The sequence below is a fragment of the Raphanus sativus genome, chromosome 1, assembly GCF_000801105.2.
Source record: "Raphanus sativus cultivar WK10039 chromosome 1, ASM80110v3, whole genome shotgun sequence".
Lineage (NCBI taxonomy): Eukaryota > Viridiplantae > Streptophyta > Magnoliopsida > Brassicales > Brassicaceae > Raphanus > Raphanus sativus.
In genome coordinates, this window is record NC_079511.1 from 20,515,338 (window position 1) to 20,538,165 (window position 22,828).

Below are 22,828 nucleotides of genomic sequence, written 5' to 3' on the forward strand. Positions count from 1 at the left end.
CAGAAAGTTCACAGCCACATTGGAGTTGTCTATAAGAAAAAAAGCTATGGTTGAGGTATCAGAGAGAAGGAAATGTCACACTCCTCATTACTTAACTTTTCACTTACTATAGACAAATTAACATGTAAAACACCATATGTTAATGTTTCTTTGGAACACAGTGTTCAATATTGAAACCTGAGATGAAAAATTCCGCAAGAGCGAGAACAGTAGTGAGTAGCAAGCAGCAAAGGGAAAAGGACTCTCACAGCTGCTCCAGCTAAGAAGCCACGTACAGGCTGCTCCTTCTGCATTTTGGATATCACCAACTCTCCTATACCTGATTTCCCTCAGAGTTATAAGACTAATCACCATGTAACAGCTTCTTCAGGTTATCTTAAAGCCTCTATTTAGAATTATAGATCTAACTGAAGAGATCCTTGACGAAACCGATGAGTATGTGAACATCCACAACAGGATAAGAGTAAAGTAAACTGTACACAGGCTTTTTTGTATTCTTTTAAGCCACAGAAGATGTTATTGATTTAGAAACTGAAGGGAAATGGGATTATAAAAGAAAACTTGGTTTATTAAAAATAGTTAAAAAAGAAGGTACAAAATGACATGCCCATTTCTCTCAGCTAACTCCAATGATCGTCTCTATATTTTCTTCTTCTTAATCATCATCATCTTCATTTTTATCCTCATGCTCTTTTTCAAGTTCAAGTTCATCTTCTTTTTCTTCTTCCTTTTACCAAAAAAACACCAAATACCATTTTCATCAAATTCTTCTTTCTCTTCTTCTTCTGATTCTTCTCTATAAATATATGGAACATAGATGCTTGACTTGAGTAGCTTTGAATCGTTAGCATTAAGATCATCTACATGGTCTGCAAAGACATAGACATCAGAGTATTCATGGCCTTCTCCAAAACCTTGGATTTCAACGCGTTGGAGAGTGTTCGTTTCGGGATTAAAGTAGAAAACATAAAATGGTTGTTTAGATGTATACTTTGCCATCGACAAAACCATCTCACCCTTAGAACTCACTCCAACGACGAAAACGTCGCGCAGGCAGAGTCTATCATCCTTCAAAGTGTAGGCATACTTAGACCATTCCTGTTTCTCCACATCCTCTAGAACCCACACACGCAACTTAATAGCATTATCAGATTTATCATCATAATAAACCAAACCTAATTTACCCTTATAGTTTATCAATTTGCAAGAGCTTTCTTGATAAATGAACTTGAATTTTTCAGACCTTACGTCAAAGCACACTATCACAAAACCTTTTATCTGCTTAGAATTGTTCATACAATCAGACGAGTCACCTAAGTAATACAAAACCCCATTAATGCAAATCCCTGAACTCACACACTCGTGTCGTAAGGAACATTTGATCTTTCTCCATCTCATTCCCATAGTTCCTAAAGTCATAATTCTATGATCACCAGGACCAAATGGATAACGCATCAACAATACCTTGAATTGCTTGTAAATCGGATCAAACCCAAAAAAGCTGTACGTCTTTCTGTACCTACGGATATATGGTAATACCTCGTACCGTCCCGTCTTAGGGTTGCATACCATAGGCCTTCTACCCAAGTATGACCATTGCTCCTTGTCAACATAGAAATATACCAAACCAGAGGCATATGCCCCTGGACATCCGTGAGTATAACTATATATCTCCATATCCTCTGGAGGAAACTTTATATGAAATTCAAGGGTTACTACAACACTTGGTGAAAGCTTCTCATATTGACTCAGATGCTGCGGCGAAGAGTAGATGCTCCATTTATCGTTTTCTTCGATGCCGAATAAGAGACGCGGCTTAGCCGAGGACTTGGTCAGGAACAAATCTTTTAAGTCTTGACCACCAAGTATTGATGCCCATAGTTTGGAGACGCAATGAAACCTCGCGATTGACTTTGCTGGTAATCTCGATAATATATCGAGGTTGAGTTCACTAGGTATAGAATCTGAAATCATGATCGTTGTAGCTGCTGTTCCAAGACAGAGAGAGAGAGATGTTTTTATATGAAGACCTAGGGAAACCTAGCTATATATATATACATATATGAGGGGACCTAGCACCATATATGGGAAGCGGCTGAGAAAATAAAGATAAAACTTATATAGCTATCGCTAACTTGCGCGTAAAGTAATTGAATTTTACCAAAAAACTTATACAAGTTTACATTTTTAGTACATTATACTTTTTATAAGTATTTGAATTTTCATTATCAAAATAGGAAATGTTTATAGACAAAAAAAAAGAAAAGTTATTATAAAGAACTAAAACAGGGAATACTAGTAAACAATGTGATATATCATATATATAGACATGGTTTAGTCACAATAACCGTGGCTTTTTAGACTGCAAGGACTTGATTGCTATGATCAAGGAACCTCATGCTTGGCCAAGTTTTGCTACGGAACTAGAGAGGATAGAGACACTGCTCATATGCTTTCCAGACTTCAAGATTTCGTATATTCCTAGAGCGCGTAATCAGATTTCAGATTTTTTAGCTAAGACAGCTAGATCCTTCCATAGGAAGTTACATTTTATTGGTTGTTCTATTCCGGTCTGGTTACCTAGACCACCTCAAGCCTGAGTAATAGAATAGCCGTTTGCCGTCAAAAAAAAAAAAAAAAAAAAAAAAACCGTGGCTTTTTTACTTAGTCACGGAAGGTCACAGTTAATCACGAAATACGTAAACCGCGACGAGGCCAAGGTGGATGTGGCCATACAGTACGTAGAACTAAATGAGCGTCTCTCTTTAGTTCCCTCTTTTAACATGTTGTGCTCTTTCTAGGCTAAGGTTAGTTACAATATGTAACCTAACCACGTGGCTATGGTCGGGTGGTAGCATAGCGTTCCATGGATTTTACGAGACCTGAGTTCGAATCCGTCTACACTGAGATTATCACAGTGCATGGCCACCGGGACTTTCACATTTTCTTTCCGGAGAATGATTTACCATTTTTTTTTACAATATGTAACCTTAAACTTCTAAGTTTGATCATTCTCTACTAAACTGTATGACTTGAAAAAGGAAAAGTCATAGCTATGTATTTTGTTTTTGCCTTTCAATAGAAAGCCTTTTTTTGTTAAGAAAAAAGGGAAGTGTTTCTTCATTCATTGTAACTTCATTCATTGTAACTGATTTACATATTGCATCCACATCTCAGTGGGTTAAACTTTTACAATCGTTAAGAGTACATACGTAAGAATGGTTTTCACTGGTGAAGGTTAAGAATCTCTTGGCAGTTGATGCAAGAAAAGAAAGATTCCGGGGTAAATGACTCTCTCTCTCTCTCTCTCTCTAATGCCTTACTTCACAAAATTTTCTTATAGCATTACACAGAGTTCATATTTATAAACCTTCTTTTATTCAGTGTATCTGAGACAATGCCATTATACAATATCCTAAACGAGTCTCAGAAAGTTCACAGCCACATTGCAGTTGTCTATAAGAAAAAAAAAAGGAACAAGAAAACTAAAGATGAGCTATTTAAGGACAGTTGTAAGAAGCCAAAAGATATGGTTGAGGCATCAGAGAGAAGGAAAGGTAAGACTACTCACTTACTATAGACAAACATGAAAAACACATGTTAGCTTGTTGTTTCCTTGGAATATAGTGTTGAAAGCTACATTAGCATGCATACAGGATTCCTTCTGCATTTGGGATATAGAGAACTCCTATACCTGATTTTCAGGTTAACTTAAAGCCTCTATTTAGCATTAGAGATCTAACTGAAGAGATCCTTGACGAAGCCGATGAGTATATGAACATCCACAACAGGATAAGAGTGAACAATAAACATGCATGCTTCTCAGGAGAACCTACCAAGCGTGATAACCTCGATTACAATCATCATCTGGTTCCACTAGCGAAGGCGCATCAGCGTCAAACCTCACAAGAATACCTTCAGTTTCGTGTCCTCCAAGAAAGCCATTAGATTCGTCCCTTTCCATGGCTCCAAAACACGAAGAGTCCTCCAAACTTTATGATATCTGGGTGAGAATATAGATAGTATACATTCTACTTAAACCAAACAAGAATTGAATACATATCACTAGGGATGTTATATAGGGTTGTGAGATTTAGGGCTGACCCAACCCATTCAATAATTTAAGAACCCTAACCCAAATGTATTATTCATAAAATGTTTAGGGCCACTTTAGAGCTGGGCTAAAGAAATAAAGAGTTTTCACAGGGTTAACCCTATTAGATATGTTTTTGTTATAGAACAATGTTTTGGTGTAGGGTCAAACCCTCAATTATTTTTTGATTTTTCGTTAAAATTGCTAAAAAAGTTTCTATAAGATTTCAGAAATGATTTTTTTCCGTCAAAATCACAAAAAAAAAAAAAATTTGCCAAATCGGTTTTTTCGCCAAAATCAGAAAAATCAAGTTTTTCCGAAAAACCACAAAATCGAGTTTTCCCACCAAAAACCACAAAATAGAGTTTTCCGCATAAACCGTAAAACTGGTTTTCCCGCCAAAATCGAATAATTAAGTTTTCCCACCAAAACCGAGAAACCCGAAAAATCGAGTTTTCAAGCCAAAATTGGGAAATCGAATTTTTCCGTCAAAACCAAGAAATCGAGAAATTGAGTTTTTCCACCAAAAACGAGAAACCGGGGTTCCTGCCAAAACCGAGAAATTAGGGTTTCCCGCCAGAACCAAGAAAACGAGTTATCCCGCTGAAACCGAGAAATCGAGTTTTCCCGAGAAATCAGGGTTTTTCAAGAAAACCGAGAAATCTTGTTTTCAGAGAAAACCGAAAAATCGGTTTTCCCGAGAAAAATGAGAAATCGGGGGTTTCCCGCCAAAACGGAGAAATCGGGTTTTTTCGAGAAAACCGAGAAATCGGGTTTTCCCAAGAAAACCGAGAAATCTAGTTTTCCCGAGAAAACCAAGAAATTGGGGTTTCCCGCTAAAACCGAGAAGTCGGGGTTTTTTGTCAAAACCGAGAAATCAAGTTTTCCCGAGAAAATCGAGAAATCGAGTTTTCCCGAGAAAACCGAGAAATCGAGTTTTCCGAGAAAAACGAGAAATTGGGTTTTTCCTAGAAAACCGAGAAATCGAGTTTTCCCGAGAAAACCGAGAAATCGAGGTTTCCCGCCAAAGCCGGAAAATCGAGTTTTCCAACCAAAACCGGGAAATCGAGTTTTCCGCTAAAACTGGGGAATCGAATTTTTCCGTCAAAATTTAGAAATTTTTTTTTTCTGCCAAAACCAAGAAATTGAGTTTTCTCGCCAATACCACAATAACGAGTTTTCCTGCCAAAACCAGAAAAATAAAATTTTCCACCAAAACCTGGAAATTGAATTTTTCTATCCAAATAAAAAAATTAAGGTTTTTTGCCAAAAACACAAAATTTTGTTTTTTTGTTGAATTTGCAAAATCTCATTTTCCCTCAAAATTCTCAAAATAACTAAACAGTGTTAATCATGCTTTTGTTTTAAAAGATTTTATAAAATGGGTAACCCTAACCCAACCCCTTCATGCATAGACTATTAGGGTTAATGTTGGGTTGGGTTAGAATAGGGTTGGTTTTATATTTTATAGGGTTGGGTTGGGCTGGATAACCCAATACAACATCCCTACATATCACGGTTATCTCATCATACACTATTTTATTTAAGCCACCATCAATATATAAACTCATCTACACTGGCTGTTTTGTATTCATTTACGCCAGAGAAGATGTTACTGATTTTGAAACTGAAAGAGAGATGGGATTTTAAAAAGAAAACTTGAGATTTATTAAAATAGTTTAAAAACAAGGTACATAACTAAAGATTATAAACGCATAGATCAAATCACACAATGACATGCCCATTGCTTTCACCAAACTACAATGATCGTCTCTATCTTTTATTCCTCTTCATCTTCATCATTTCTTCGTTTTTATCCTCATGCTCTTTTCCAAGCTTCTTCCTTTTACCAAAAAACACCAAGCACCATTTTCATCATATTTTCTTCTTCTGATTCTTCTCTATAAACATATGGAACATAGATGCTTGACTTGAGTAGCTTTGAATCGTGAACATTAAGATCATCTACATGGTCTGCAAAGACATAGACACTTCTAGGTTCATCAGAGGATTCATTGTATTCTCCAAAACCTTGGATTTCAACGCGTTGGAGAGTGTTCGTTTCGGGATTAAAGTAGAAAACATAAAATGGTTGTTTAGATGTATACTTTGCCATCGACAAAACCATCTCACCCTTAGAACTCACTCCAACGACGAAAACGTCGCGCAGGCAGAGTCTATCATCCTTCAAAGTGTAGGCATACTTAGACCATTCCAGTTTCTCCACATCCTCTAGAACCCACACACGCAACTCAATGGTATCATCAACGTGATCATCATAATAAACCAAACCTAATTTACCCTTATAGTTTATCAATTGCAAGAGCTTTCTTGATAAATGAACTTGAATTCTTCAGTCCTAACATCAAAGCACACATCACAAAACCAGACATCTGCTCAGACTTGTTAACACAGGTAGAAGAGTCACCTAAGTAATACAAAACCCCATTAATGCATATCCCTGAACTCACACACTCATGCCGTAAGGAACATTCGATCTTTCTCCACCTCATTCCCATAGTTCCTAATGTCATAATTCTATGATCATCAGGACCAAATGGATAAGCCATGAACAATACCTTGAATTTCTTGTAAATTGGATCAAACCCAAAAAAGCTGTACGTCTTTCTGTACCTACGGATATATGGTAATGCCTCATACCGTCCCGTTTTAGGGCTACATATCACTGGCACTCCATCGCAGCGTTTGCCTAGGGTTTTCATACCATAGAAATATATCAATCCAGAGACATATCCACATGCAAACTCCTGACCAGAATGATGGATCCGAATACCGTCTGGAGGGAACTTCATATGAAACTCAGGGGTTACGGCAAGAGACGATGAACATTTCTCATATGGACTCAGATTCTGAGGCACCGAGAAGATACTCCACAGACCCTTTTCTTCGATGCCAAATAAGAGACGCGGCTGAGATAAGGACTTGGCCAGGAACAGATCTTTGAAGTCTTGACCACCTAGTATTGATTCCCATTGCTTGGACACGCAACTAAACCTGGCGATTGACTTTGAGGGCAGTCTCGACAATATCTCGAGGTCGAGTTCAATAGGGATATAATCTGACATCATGACCGATTTAGTTGCTGATCGAAGAGGAGAGAGATGTGAAATTTATATTAGGACCCAGCGAAACCTAGTTACTATATATGGAAGGCCGAGGAGAACATAGAAGTAAATACCATTCTTTTATATATTAATTAAGAAACATTACAAACATTTTTTTAAGTTATGTGTAGTTATGAGAATGAAATTCAGAATTTTTAGAAAAATAGGTTGATCCATCTTAATTTATATAAATTAACAATCAATAAACAATGTACAAAAGAATATTCTCGCATTTTCCTTAAATAAAAGTTATAGAATTATCTAATAACATATATTTATGATAATAAATTGTTATAAATAATAAATATTTGATAACAATTTTTGAATCTTAGCTTTCTTTTGTTTAATTTTATATTATTAAAAGATATTAAACAAACAAATTAACCATTTAATAAAAAATTTAGATTTTTTTTTATATGTTATATTTTGAATTTTTAAAACGACTATGAGTTATTAGGAATTTTATAATCCGACTTTGAAAATTTTGTGCTTATTTGTTTAATTTGTTTTGTTATAACAAGATAAAAATGATCATAAAATTGTACTAATATGGATTCTTATTTAATAAATATTCAAATTAAATAATATATATATATTCAGCTAATGATTTAAAACAAGAAAATATGCTGCATCGATTTAGTCGTCCAGTCCAAACCCTTCAAAACTATGTGGAAGACTAATGTCAAAGTAATTAGATTTTGGAAACAATACTAAACTGCTGCTTCTAAAATCATTAAAATGGTTCTCAGTGATGTTAAATTAAAGTATTAAAAAAAATTATACAACCTTCTTTTTTAATAAAAATTCATTTGATGACCACATTACGGTTTTATAGATATAAAAAGTGTGATAAAAATTTTAAGCCCAAATCGATGAGGCTTATCATAAATTCAAAATAGATATCAATACATAATTACAGTTATAAATGTTCAACCCAACATATGAGTGATTATATAAAGAAAACATAACTCTATGCATATTAAAAAAAACACATATGTACATATTTAATTTATCAATACTATATATTTTAGATTTTTATTATATAAGTTCACCTTATGCAAAGCGTAAATCTTATCCTAATTCTTATTATTTGAGGAGCATTATTAACAATTAACCTTAACCCCCATGTATGATTAACAAAAATGGCATTATTTAGGTGTCATCATGAGAATCTTTCTCACAACCTTTATTAAAAACCCCTCTCTTGCCTAGATTAATCACATGTAATGCTATTGGTCACTAAAACTATAAAGGGATTATACTATATGTTTTGTATATGTAATACATTAATTATACGCATTCATGGTTATTGTTATGAATTTTTAGTTTTTAAATACCTACTAATTAAAATTTATAATTTATTTTAGTCCTTTCATCCCGTGCAAGGCGCGAATCCATCACCTATTTATATTAGATAGCACTAAAACTAAATTATATCTACTTTAATTCTCAGCAACTGCAATTATATTATGTACCACTACTGGTGATTTTTTGGGAGCAAGAGGAACACATAAGAAAAGATGTATAGGAAATAAAAAAGGAATCTTTATTCCTTATTAAATTTAACAAAGAACTTTTGTTCTATATTTCTATAAAAAAAGAATGAGGAGAAATAAGAACGAAAAACTATTCCTTGATGATAATTTTTTTTAGAAATGATAAAGAATTCAATGTTCTTTCTTCGTTCCTTGATCACCATTCAAAGCAAAGTTCCACACAGACTTTCAGTATTAGCGACAAGTCCTCTGCCGAAAAAACATCAAAAACTCAGTTATAGTATCATACTAGTAGAATTTTAACCCATACTCACGGAAAACTTGTGACCGAGACCAAAATTCCGAAACCCAGATGATCCCATAACTTCCTTACCATTTTAGAGGTTGTAGGAGCTATCACAATGGATGATGGTGTTTCTCGAGCGAAGAACATAGAGAACTAAAGAACAAGCATCTGCTTTAGTAGTTTATAACTCCTACAACTCTTCAATATGGTCACAATGGTCACACTCATCATACTCTATATTATAATATCTCAATAATGGTATAATGGGAGACTTTCGCTACAAGCATTGAAGAGCATCTTGTTTTGAATATTGCAGGTTCATGAAGTTTCAAACTTAATTTATTTACTGTAAATTCATTTACTAGCATCTCCACACCTGAAAGCCTTTTTTTAAGATGTTAATGTACTGACCAAATTTGTAACATCATATCAACTGTTTCATAACCATACAAACTTGTATAAGAAGAAGAAAGTATGCACTACCACTTTATTACATTCTAATGCAAAGCCGCAGCAAATTATCATGCAAGTTTATTGTGAATTCTATGGACTAAGTAGACAGTAATTGATTTACTATCTTGGCCACTTAACCCTACTCCTGGAGTTCAAAATGTAAACTTTATGGGTTCCAGAAACAAGTTCACATGTTTGAATACATTGACTCAGAATTTTCAGATGACATAAGGAGAATAGCTTATGTATACAATATACCAATGAACGAGAAAAGCAATCTATGAGTGTTTAAAAACCGGTATAATTAGTTACATGAAAAACTTGGTCAATGGTTTTATACATGAAATAGTTTGCACACAGACTTGCATATCTTCTTTACCTACCTTCTCTCAGCTGTTAGTACCCACTTTTAAACATAAAAGCACCACGCATGAAAGAAAAAAAAAAAAGAGTGACGTGAGAGAGCCATATCAAATAAAATAAATAAACTGCTTTGGAGTTTGCCGAAGAATGGTGGTTGGTTGATCAAGGAACTCATATCTCTGGGTGAATATTCCAACCAGATGATCCTGTACATGGTTGGTTTAATAAATCTTGGTTTAGTACAATCTCGGTTAAGTGTAACCTCGATTATCTGGTTATGAGCAATCCTTAAACCATCTGGTTTACAACATCCTGCATATATTTGTATAATTCGTATTTATAATACTGTGACTATAATAGTTGGACAACCACATTATTTCAATCCAGTGCCGGCTCTTAGCTATGCAACATGCATTTGCCATAGGTCAGTGGGTTCATAGATTTTTGGTGTTATTTAAAAGATCCATTTTCAATCTGTTAAATTATAAAAAAACCTATAATTAAGTAAAACCTAATTTACTTATTATCAAAAAGACCATAATTAACTAAACCAAATTTTACTTATTATCAAAAAAGTCCATAATCAAATAAACCTAATTTACTTATTATCAAAAACGCCCATTTTATATGGTTCACCAAAGGCTAATATAAAGATGGCACTGTTCCAACCACTAAAATGTATACATGTGTACACAACTTCCCATTTTGTTTCTCACTGTTTGTTAAGAAAGAGAAGATGTGCGAACAAAACTTGCCTTCACCCCCTAAGGTGAATGGTATAATTCACCTCACTTCTCTAAACCAATTAAACTGCCACATAGGATTAGTTAAAAAATGTTTTATAATTAAAGAAAAAAAAGGAAAATACCTTGATAAAAAAAAAAAATTAACGTGAGACGCCGTCGTTAACTTCTCCTTCTTCATCCATCGACTTTTTTTCTTCTTCGCAGAGACTCCCAAATAATTATGCCCTAACTTACAGGTTCAAATCACTCAACTAACATAAATTAGCATCAAATTTAATTTTGTTTGTTATATATATATATATATATATATATATATATATATATATATCTGTTGATCGTATAGTTATAAACTTAGGGTTATTGGATCTTCTGTAATAATGTCTATGTATGATCATATTTAGTTTCTGACTTTCACGTTTAGTGGATGAAGACAGCAATAAAGAAACTGAGTCAATTAGGTTACTTTTGGTTTTGTTCCTTTATTTTGATGGTGAGAAAAGAATCGATGACCAATGAATGAATCAAAGTTATAATGAGGGTATTCTATGGCTTAGCTTATCATGAAAAACATCTTAAATTATTTTTCATCAATTCCTGCATGCATCTACGTCATCTATTCCTTTATTTCATTAGTTAATTTTCAAATTTTGATGAACTTTTGTCATGTATAAGAGGACAGAACTAGACAACATTATTTTTAACTATTGTTTGTATTTTTCTATATAGTTGCAATGGAGAGTCCTCATTTAAGTGGTGAAGAAAATGTTCCTGCTAGTCATGATGAATCTAGTTTGCAAGTCTCAGGTGGAACCAGTTTGTTAAGTCAGAATTCAGATGAGTTTTTAGCCGAGGAAAAAGATGCTCCAGTCAGCGATGGCGATGCTTCAGTAAGCGATGGCGATGCTTCTGTCGAAGATTTTGGTGAAAAAGACGACATAAGCAACTATGAGGATTGTCTTCAGATTGAAGATGTTGATGCTTTAGAGGCAAAAAATGAAAATCAGAATAACCATGAACTCTGTATTGGAATGGATTTTAGTTCTGATGAGTCCGCATATAAAGCTTATAGAAAATATGGAAGCAGTCATGGTTTTGACGTAAGGAGACAGCGGACTGCGAAAAAAAACAATAAGCTAGTAAGGATGGTTTATGTATGCTCAAAAGAGGGGTTTAGACAAGAACCAAAGGTCAATATATCATATTCACGACCAACCACAAGGTGTGGTTGTAAAGCTCGCATGTCTTGCTATCTTCAGAGTAATGGAAGATATAAGATTGTGACTTTTGAGCCGAACCATAACCATGATTTAGTGAGAACACCTATGAAGCATTTGCTGAAGAGTAACCGAGCAATCTCTATCTCTCAGAAACAACATGCTGATGATGCTGATATGTCTGGAATTTCAGCAAAAGCAACCGTTGAAATGATGAGTAGAGAAGTTGGGGGGCAAGCAAATCTGGGTTTTATGCATAAAGACCTGAAAAACTACATATATCGTAAGCGAATGGCAGCAATGGAAAAGGGAGATGCTGGAGCTGTTTTGGAGTACTTTCAAAAAAAGAAAGAGGAAAATGCATCTTTTTTTTACTCAATGCAACTCGATGAGGACGATATGATCACTAATATCTTTTGGGCAGATGATCGGTCAATTAGTGATTACAATCTTTTTGGAGATGTTGTTTGCTTTGATTCAACTTACAAGACCAACGAATATGACAGACCCTTTGCTCCATTTGTCGGCGTCAATCATCATAAGCAAACTATTGTGTTTGGTGCTGCTCTCTTATATGATGAAACCACAGAGTCTTTTGAGTGGCTTTTTCAGTTATCTGTTCTTAATCAATCTTTATATTTCAGGACACCAGTCTTCCTCCTGATACACAGTTATCTGTTGTTTCTGCCACTAGTCTGATCTCATACAATGAACCTTCTTTCTCACAACTGCTCGAGGTTAATACTTCATTCTTAATACTATTATATTTGAATTCTGTCATTTTTTTAATTATTTTATGTCTCATATTTTGTAGGAATTTGACAAGAATCGTGATGGATCATCGTAATACTCTGATTTTTTAAATGTGAAAGCAGACATTAATTATGTTTTTGTTTTCGTTCTTACTTTTGGTGTTTCTACTTTCTAGCATATTCTTGTTTTTACACTTATTATTATCTTCAAAAACTCAAGACTATATTCAGCTTACGTCTCTGATGAACCTTTAGCAAAGCACACACAATGTCTCAACACTTCGTAGAATAAACTAAACAAAATAAACATAAGAATAGAAAGAAATACACTAGATGTTGATGTTGGAACATTGGCAGGTTTAATAAGGTTGACCTTGGCGATCTTGGAGAACTATCTCAAGCAACAATATGGAAGCTTCACAAGCTAAAAAGGCTGAAGAAACTAAATTAGGCTGCAACCAGAAATGAATTTCAGCACCCATTGATTAGAGCATTAACTCAACTACTCTCGCCAGCCTCTCCAGTCTCCATCATCTTTAGTTTCTCTTGTTCACTCACTTACTCTCTGTTTTTGTTCTCACAGTCACAATTCTTCTTCACTCTTCTGTTTCTTGCCACTCAGAGCTCTTCTTCTTCTTCTTCCTTCTTTAACAAAGCTGTTCATAAATTCCTAATTGCCTTACAACCTGATGGATCCATTGCTCACTATTACAGCTAAAAAAAATAAACACAGCAAATACTTGAAAGTTATCTGGTAAAAATCAGTGCAAGACAAGATGGGGAAAAAGAGATTGATAGGCTCAAGAAGCCTGACAGCAATATCAAGACCATTGTTAGCATCATGAACTAGCTCTTGTGGAAGCCTTGTCGTCCCAAACGTTCCTCCCATCTTCGTCTTCACGTCATATATTCCAGCCGAGTGCCATCTGCAGTGACATATACGCATCATCATCACGTTCACTAGACAAAACCTGTCACAAGTTCAAACCCAAAACAGCCCGAGAGGTCAGCCCGAGAGTGGAGAGGTCATTGTTGTCTCCAAACAAAAACAAAAGCTATTTTACTGAGAGGTCAGCCTGATCTCTCGAAGAAGCAGACAGAGACTTGCGTTACAAGGTTTAAGAAGAGAAGAAGAGCAGCCAGAGCTAAAGCCCAAGTTAAGGAACAATTGAAACGTTCACAAATCTGAATATCATTCAGGAATCATCACGAGGTTAATTATGTTAATTGAGTGATGACTTAACTTGAACCTGTAAGTTACATGAAGAATTATTTAGGAGTCTATGGGATGAAGAAGAAGAAAAAGCAGATCGATGATGAAGAAGACGTTAACGGCGCCGTGTCTCACGTTAATTCCTTTTTTTTGTCAAGGTATTTTTTTTTTCTTTAATTATAAAACATTTTTTAACTAATTCTATGTGGCAGTTTAATTGGTTTAGAGAAGTGAGGTGAATTATACCATTCACCTTAGGGGGTGAAGGCAAGTTTTGTTCAAGATGTGCGGTGTCTATCGTAATACAGGAACTTATCGTGAGTAAAATACGGATCGAGTGAGTGTAAAGAAGTCAAATGTTGGAAACCACGGTGTTCATGGGTTATACTGATCCCAGGGTGAATAAGATCATTAGTTGTGTCATATGCACGTAAAAATACATATATATGATCTTCTCCCTTTTAAAAAAGATTGCATCGAAATTTTCTGTTCGATTATATTTCTGAGATAAAAAGAAGTCGAGAGAATCAAATAAGATTTATCATTTATTGAGAAAGCAACTATCATAAATAAGCTCTAGGACATAAAGTTATTCATAGAATGGGTACAAAATCTTGGTTCAAGTATAGGACCCGATAATTTACACTTTGGATTAACAAAAGAAATGATCCACTTATGCTGCGGGAGCATAGTCATAGATAATATCGTCGTCGTCGTCACCGTTTTCTGATAACACAGCATGAGCATACTGAACTGATTCATCATTATTAGCAGCGTCGCCTATATAGACGTTGTCATATGTGCTAAAAAGAAATTTAGAGACAGAAAACATAATTCTCTCTTTAGATAACGGACAAAGAAAATGCAAAATTACGCCTCGAAGAGCAAATGATTGATGTGAATTTGATGAGTGAACGAGAAACGGTTGGACTCTTTATAGGTGAAACGAAAAGTCGATTGAAAGTTTGGACTCGTTTCCGTCTTCCACTGACCTCAGCAAGGAGTGTGACATGCTGGTATGCATTGTGGAGTGGCACAATATAGATTACGAATCGCAGTTATAACTTTTTGACACATGGGATTTATAGTGACACGTCCGTGACACATAATGGTTTGAATTTCTTACTTGTTTTTTTAGATATGTGTAATATTCTTTTATAATCAGAAAGCAAGTTTTGAACAAATAAAAGTAAAAAAGACACCAGGAAAGCAAGAAAAGGGTTAGTCATGGTATCCGATGAGAATATTATTTGTAGTGGGAACATAATGGTGTAACCAGAGCTTGATCCGAGCAACCCCACCGATGGTCGATTTCACTTTTTTTAATAAATAAATAGTTATTTTGTATATATAGTAATTTATAATTTAAAATATTATGTAAATAGTTTTTTTTTGTTTAGAAATTAGTCTTGAAATCGATCTTTTGTTTTGGGAAAAGTTTCACTGAAGGTTCTTCTTTTCTTGTGATAGATCCTCATTGAGAAGTGATCATACGTTTGTATTGAAACGCTGGTGAAAATTTCTAAAGAGATTCAACCTTACAAACATCAGTCACATCACTTATGCGAGTTCATGCTCATGCTTTTTACTTGGTATTGTTTTGTAATTGTGTTTCTGGTTTTGTTGCTTTAGTTTTTTTATACTTACTAGTAACTGATTGAGTGGTTATTTATTTGTTAATGGCATTATGTGGCTCATATGCTTGATCTTTATTGTTTAGTAATTTTATTTTTTGATAGAAGTATTGTTTAGTAATTTGGTCTCTCGTTTTCTCTTTATCTGGTTTTGTACTTGAAACAACGCACATAAAAAAATATGATCCATTAATCCACCAGCCATTGTTTTTACTTTTCAGGCTAGTTGGAGCGAGATTTGATCAATCTGACAGGAGATGTCAACCTGATGAGCAAGCAACTGGTTCTTTCATGTGAAGCTAAAGGTGTCACAATATCACCAATACCAGAAGCTGAGAAACCACATAATACATCAAACCATCCCCAAACACAAACACAAACACCACCAACTGAAGTAGAAGCTACATCCGACTCTCTATATGGCAACCAACAAACAAACAAACAAGTTGATGTCTTCTTCCCACAACTTGAAATTTCAAGTTGATGTCTTCTTCCCACAACTTGAAAATTTGTTATGTTTTTAGTTTTCACTTATAAGTTTTAGTTCTTGTTTGTGTACTAGAAGTTTAAAATCAGAACTTTTGTTATGTATGATAATTTCAGATTTCTTATAATAATATAATAATATAAAATTTTAAAATATTTTAAATAATCATATTTTTGAATTAATAATAAAACTTTGTTCATTAATATATTCGAATCCAGCACTTGTAAGTTTCAAACCTAAAATTGTTATGTATATTATGTTTAAAAAAATGTTTTGCAAAATTAAAATCGGACAAATGAAACATAGCGTTTTCATTTTTACAAATGCTATCTAAAAGTGAGAGATATATCAACCATAACACAATAAAAAGAAACGCTATTAATGAGATAACTACGATATATTAGAATAATGACTATTTAGTCTTATGATAATGATGTAACAAATCCTTATGCTTATCTCTTTAGGATCCTTACGATGTATAAATACAGGCTATTGCCTAACGTGATCAATAACAAGTTCTATTCATTCTATATTCTCAAGTTATTTCATGGTATCAGAGCAAAAGATCATAAATTTTTCTCTATAACAAAACGTGTTTCTTGATCTTCAAGAAACATGGCCAACCCTGATGGAGTTGGATCTACTCAAACTACTCTAGCTGCTATTACTAATGCTTCGCCGTACTACTTGCATCCTTCAGACAATCCAGGAGCACTTATCACATCTGTCCTACTTACTGGCGAAAATTACACCGAATGGGCAACAGAATTGTCCAATTCTATACAAGCAAAACAGAAACTAGGGTTTCTTAATGGAAGTCTAACAAAACCTACTACAGAACCTGACCTATCTCGATGGCTAGCTACTAATTCGATGCTGGTGGGTTGGATCAGAACTTCGATTGACTCCAAGATACGATCCACTGTATCGTTTGTTCCTGAAGCACATAAACTTTGGGAGAACCTAAAACGGCGTTTCTCTGTCACAAACGGTGTCAGAATTCATCAAATCCGGGATGCTATTAATAACTGTAAACAGAATGGTCAGACTGTTATTGACTACTATGGACGCCTCACTAAGCTTTGGGAGGAGTTAGATAATCTCAAAACAACTCGGGCCTGCACATGTGAAGCTGCAACTGATATTGAAAAGGAAAGAGAAGAAATTCGAGTGCATAAATTTCTTTTCGGCCTGGATGAATCTCGTTTCCGCACTATCCGATCACAAGTCATCGATGAGGATCCGTTACCTGATATAAACAATGTGTACTCGCAAGTGATTCGAGAAGAACAGCAAAACAATACTACTCGTGCAAAAGACCTCAAAACAAAGGCTATAGGATTCTCTGTTCAGACTACTACATCTACTGATTCTCCACAACCGCAACAGTCTCAACAATCTCCAGTGGCTGTAGCACGATTTCGTGATCCAAACCGTACATGCACACACTGCTCGCGTAAAGGACACGACAATACAGAATGTTTCCAACTTCATGGGTATCCAGAATGGTGGCATGAGCAACAGAGGATGAACGGTGGAGGTTCTGGTCAGCGTGGAGGACGTGGTGGTCGTTTCTCAAACCCTTCTAACAGAGGCCGAGGGCGCTCTAACTCAACCAGAGCGGTCTCAAATAAAACCACTTCTACACCATCACAGTCGTCCTTCAGCAATGATCAAATAGCTCAACTCCTTCAGCTACTTCAAACATCCCGATCAACCAATATCTCTACAGAACGATTGTCGGGTAAAACAAAGTTTCATGATGTTATTATCGATACAGGCGCCTCTCACCATATGACAGGAAACTTGGCTCTGTTGAGCGATGTCACAGATATCACACCATCATCGGTTAAATTTCCAGACGGTCGTGCGTCTAGTGCTACGAAAACAGGCACACTTGTGCTTAGTCGGGACTATTTCTTACGAGATGTCCTCTATGTTCCTGACTTTACTTGCACGCTGATATCTGTCTCTAGATTGCTTAAGCAAACGAGATGTATAGCCATATTTACTGATACTCTCTGTGTCTTGCAGGACCGTTTTACGAAGACCCTGATTGGAACGGGTGAAGAACGTGAGGGAGTTTATTATTTTACGGGAGTTTCAGCTGCACGTGTTCATCGGACTGAGTACAAGAATGCTTCTACTTCAGAACTGTGGCATATGAGGCTTGGACACCCATCTTTTCGTGTGTTATCTTCTCTACCTATTTTAGATAAATTGTGTTTTGATTCTGAGCAAGCGAAGTCCTGTGAGATTTGTTTTCGGGCTAAGCAAACTCGTTCTAGTTTTCCTGAAAGTTTCAATAAAGCTTCGGCACCTTTTGTTTTAATTCACTGTGACGTTTGGGGACCATACAGAAACCCATCTTCGTGTGGAGCTAGATACTTCCTTACCATTATCGATGATTACTCTCGTGCTGTTTGGACCTATTTGATGTTGGAAAAATCAGAGGTCTCTGGTCTCCTCAGAAACTTCTTTGCACTTTGTGAAAAACAATTTGGCCGATCAGTACAACAAATTCGAACAGACAATGGCTCCGAATTCATGGTCCTCTCCAACTACTTTAAACAAAACGGTATCATCCATCAGACATCATGTGTGGACACACCACAACAGAATGGGCGGGTGGAAAGAAAACATCGTCATCTACTAAACATAGCTCGAGCCTGTTTATTCCAAGCACGCCTACCGTCCACCTTCTGGGGTGAAAGTATCCTCACTGCGTCACATCTGATTAACCACACTCCATCTCAGGTACTACATGGCAAGACACCATATGAGCTCTTATTTGGGAAGAAGCCTGACTTTGATCAGCTCCGTGTGTTTGGCTGCTTGTGTTACGCACACCGGAAAGCACGAGATAAGGATAAATTTGGTGATCGAAGTCGACGATGCATCTTTGTTGGTTACCCGTATGGTAAGAAGGCGTGGACTCTGTATGATCTTGACACAAAGGAATTCTTCACCAGTCGAGATGTAGCCTTCTCTGAATCAAAGTTTCCTGGCGTTGATACTGAGAACTATGTTACTCCACCTCTTAATCACTACGATACTTCTGATGATGACTGGTTACTTCCTACTTTACAATCAAGGGGGAGTTCAGAAACTTCACCTCCTCAACCTGCGTCTATAGCAACACCCCCAGCCCCTACATCATCGTCACCTGCTACCTCTGTTCCAGTAACAGAGACACCTATACCTGCAGGGTCATCTTCAGATACTAATAACTCTACTGCTCCGACTTCTTCTGTTGAACCTACCGTACCATCTACACCTATCAAAACGCCTTCACTTCCTGTGACATCACCTGTAGAAACTTCCTCTCCAGGCATTCCTGAGATTCTTGGCAGAGGACATAGACAGAAGACTCCATCGATATTGCTTAAAGACTACGTAGCTCATTCTGCTCGAACTTCTACTGATAATAAACTCTCTCATGCTCTCACCTCGCCTGATCTAGGTCCTCGGCAAACGTCCTCAGGTAACACTCCCTATCCCATATCTAGTTATGTTTCTGATCAACTATTTACAGAGAAACATCGGGCCTTTATGGCTACTATTATCGCCGATGATCCTCCTCGCTCGTTCAAGGAGGCAGTTAAACTGAAAATCTGGCGAGATGCAATGGGAAAGGAAATTCATGCGTTTGAGGCTACTAATACATGGGATATCACTGACCTACCTCCAGGAAGAAAGGCACTTAGCAACCAGTGGCTGTATACGAACAAATACAATGCAGACGGTACCCTTGAGCGTCCTAAGGCTCGCCTTGTTGTCTTGGGAAATCACCAAACTGAGGGAGAAGACTTCAATGAAACATTTGCCCCGGTTGCGAAACTAGCGTCTGTGCGTTTTATCTTGAAACTAGCAGCAGCTTTGAACTGGCATGTTCATCAAATGGATGTCCATAATGCCTTTTTACATGGAGATCTTGAGGAAGAGATATATATGAAGCTTCCCCAAGGATATACTTGCTCCGACCCGACCAAAGTTTGTCGTCTTAAGAAATCTTTGTATGGCCTTCGACAGGCTCCACGATGTTGGTACGCAAAGCTCACCACTGCGCTTACTCAATTCGGCTTTTCTCACGACTATGCAGATCATTCGTTGTTCTCGAAGGTTCGTGGCTCTGTTTGCATACACATATTGATATATGTTGATGATTTTGTCATCGCTTGTAATGACACTAAGGCGCTTCAAGAGTTTAAAGACTATCTGAGTCGTTGCTTTAGGATGAAAGACCTTGGCACTCTAAAATATTTTCTTGGGTTTGAAGTCGCAAGGAATGAAACTGGTTTCTACATATCTCAGCGAAAATATGCGCTAGACATAATAGCAGAAACATGACTGCTTGGCGCCAAACCTTCTCCAGTTCCTGTTGAACTCAACCACCAGTTAGCTCGGGCTGTTGGTCCTCTTGCCAATGCCTATCAGTACAGACGCCTTGTTGGACGTTTGATCTATCTGACCAATACTAGACCTGAACTTGGCTACATTGTTCATATCCTCGCTCAGTTTATGCAGCGACCGTTATTACCACATTGGGATGCTGCTCTACGTGTCGTTAGGTATCTAAAAGGATGTCCTGGTCAAGGCATATTTTTGAAGGCAAATGACTCGCTTCAGATATGTGCGTACTGTGACTCCGATTGGAGTTCATGTCCTCTTTCGCGCCGATCTCTTAGTGCATATATTGTCTTTCTTGGTGACTCTCCGGTAATATGGCGGACAAAGAAGCAGGATTGTGTCTCCCTCTCCTCGGCTGAAGCCGAATATCGTGCCATGTCTGAAACGGTTAAAGAACTCAAGTGGGTCAAGGGTCTGCTTGAATCGTTTGGCGTTTCACATCCGACGCCTATGGAGCTTCTTTGTGACAGCAAATCGGCAATTTACATTGTTACTAATCCAGTGTTCCATGCACGCACCAAACATATCGAGCGTGACTGTCACCATGTTCGTGATGCTCTTAAGTCCAAGCTCATTTCTACTACTCATGTTTCTTCTAAGAATCAGCTGGCTGACATACTGACCAAAGCATTGCCGCGCCCTTTGTTTGAAGATCTATTGTCCAAGTTGGGTATTCGAAATCTCACACTACCAACTTGAGGGGGAGTAATGAGATAACTACGATATATTAGGATAATGACTATTTAGTCTTATGATAATGATGTAACAAATCCTTATGCTTATCTCTTTAGGATCCTTACGATGTATAAATACAGGCTATTGCCTAACGTGATCAATAACAAGTTCTATTCATTCTATATTCTCAAGTTATTTCAGCTATCCTATTCAGCTATTAAAACCTAGATTTCTTGTAACGGTATTCAACTGAGAGTTTTAGGTGATTTATATTAAAATGATAAATTCACTGTTATTCTAACATGAAGTTTAAAATCCGTTTAAAATCTACTGTTATTGAACATGACATTTCATAAAATACTATGAAATCCACTATTATTGAAAATATTTTAAGTTGTGGAGTTTTAACGTTTTCAGGTGATTTTAGGGTGTTTGGTAGAGTTTATTAGTTAAAAGATAAAATAAAAACCAAATCCCATAGTTTAGGTGATATTCTAGAGTAATTTAACAAAAAATATCTAAATTTTTGCAACTTATTGAAATCATCTAAAACACTATTAAAAATCAAATCACATCAGATGTTAAATTGAATACATCCCTATTTATTAAATACGTATTGTCTGTCAAGTTGATAATGGCATTAAGATTATTTGATGGTATTAAATACATATTGTCAAGTTGATAATGGCATTAAGAATTTAACTAGATTTTTGATCCGTGCTTAAAAAACGCATATATTATTTTTATTGTTTTATTTACAAATGGATCGAGTCTTTTATTTTGACTATATAAAATGTCACATGATCAAGTTTTAATTATGCAGATCTGTTATTTGTTACTTAATTATATAAAAAATGTGAGTATATGAATTGTTGATTATTTCTATAAATTAAAGATACGTCATATGATTAAATTATATAGAATAAATTTTTTTATAGTGTGTACAGTATGAAATTTTTTTATTTTACAATGTCTCACACAATCGTTTTTTTGTTTCTAAATAAATTAAACAATAGTTGTACCTGAAACTTTTACTTGAGAAAAATTTTATATTTAACAATTATATTTTTCATAAATATTTCAAAACATATAAAGTGGCCCAAATTTTTTTCTTAGTTTTGTGATAAAGTTAAAGTAATTAGTTAGAAAAAGCTCTCTGGCCTCTTCCTGAGGTCCCCTTTCCGATCTGCTTTTTTAGATTCAAATTTGAATTTTACACTTCTACTTCGACGGCTCCGTCAAGACCTCCTCCGTGAAAACCGCCCCCTCCATCATCACCCTCTCCATCGTCTCAATCTAGATCTGGAGAGGTTTTTTTTCAAGCTTAAGTTCTTCCTGGAAAAGTTAAGTCCGAGCTCTTAACAAGGACGGTGCTCTTCACCGGATCTCCGCCGTACTGCTCTAGAATCAATTGGTTCTATTGTCAAAACAAGCAACGTTTATAAGTCGTGGGTGACTAAAACGTTTTGCTTTCTTCCATCTGAACAAGGATTATCAAACCTCTAAGATCTCTTTGTAGTTCCAAATTCTGGTTAATGAGTAACCATGGCGAATCTTTACTCCAAAGAAGAAGAATAATGCAAACAGCTTCACGGGCAAGAGGAAGAAGATGACTTGATTTTCTCAGATTTTGGATTCTTGAAAGCTGATTGGGAGGTTTAAAAAATATTATCTCTTGGGTCAAGAATTATTGTTAAGTGCTGGAAAATCTCTATTATTTACCAGGAATCTCTGTTTATCCTTGCTGATTTATGCATAATTCTTGGTGGTGGTGACTTTTTTCCGGTGGTGATCTCAAATAAATTGGATTTTTTAAAGAGCTACGGAAAAAGCTACGGCTGAAGCAACGAAGCCTGCAAGTCTTTGCATTTCACTGATAAA

General features: G+C 36.0%; 3 protein-coding genes and 1 long non-coding RNA gene across 4 annotated transcripts; 1 reads left to right on the top strand and 3 right to left on the bottom strand.

Annotated features, from left to right (window-relative positions):
- Positions 1-639: 639 nt before the first annotated feature.
- On the bottom strand, positions 640-2,033 carry LOC108847642 (F-box protein At1g47340-like). The gene has a single exon (XM_018620944.2). The coding sequence runs from the start codon at positions 1,972-1,974 to the stop codon at positions 640-642; it is 1,335 nt and encodes a 444-aa protein (XP_018476446.1). The 5' UTR covers positions 1,975-2,033.
- A 3,751-nt stretch (positions 2,034-5,784) lies between these two features.
- Positions 5,785-7,194, bottom strand: LOC108847651 (F-box protein At1g47340-like). The gene is given in 3 exon segments (XM_057008746.1): positions 5,785-6,412; positions 6,415-6,471; positions 6,474-7,194. Coding segments are annotated over 3 exon segments (1,239 nt in total). The 5' UTR covers positions 7,183-7,194; the 3' UTR covers positions 5,785-5,939.
- A 3,514-nt stretch (positions 7,195-10,708) lies between these two features.
- On the top strand, positions 10,709-12,623 carry LOC130497541 (protein FAR1-RELATED SEQUENCE 5-like). The gene is made up of 4 exons (XM_056990418.1): positions 10,709-10,798; positions 11,289-12,328; positions 12,421-12,513; positions 12,591-12,623. Exons 2-4 carry the CDS (start codon positions 11,294-11,296, stop codon positions 12,621-12,623), a joined length of 1,161 nt encoding a protein of 386 aa, XP_056846398.1. The 5' UTR covers positions 10,709-10,798; positions 11,289-11,293.
- Positions 12,624-12,797: 174 nt separating this feature from the next.
- Positions 12,798-13,911, bottom strand: LOC108856241 (uncharacterized). The gene is made up of 2 exons (XR_001950181.2): positions 13,773-13,911; positions 12,798-13,499 (listed from the first exon to the last, which is right to left on the bottom strand). It is a non-coding gene; the product is annotated as an uncharacterized LOC108856241 (long non-coding RNA).
- Positions 13,912-22,828: the final 8,917 nt, after the last annotated feature.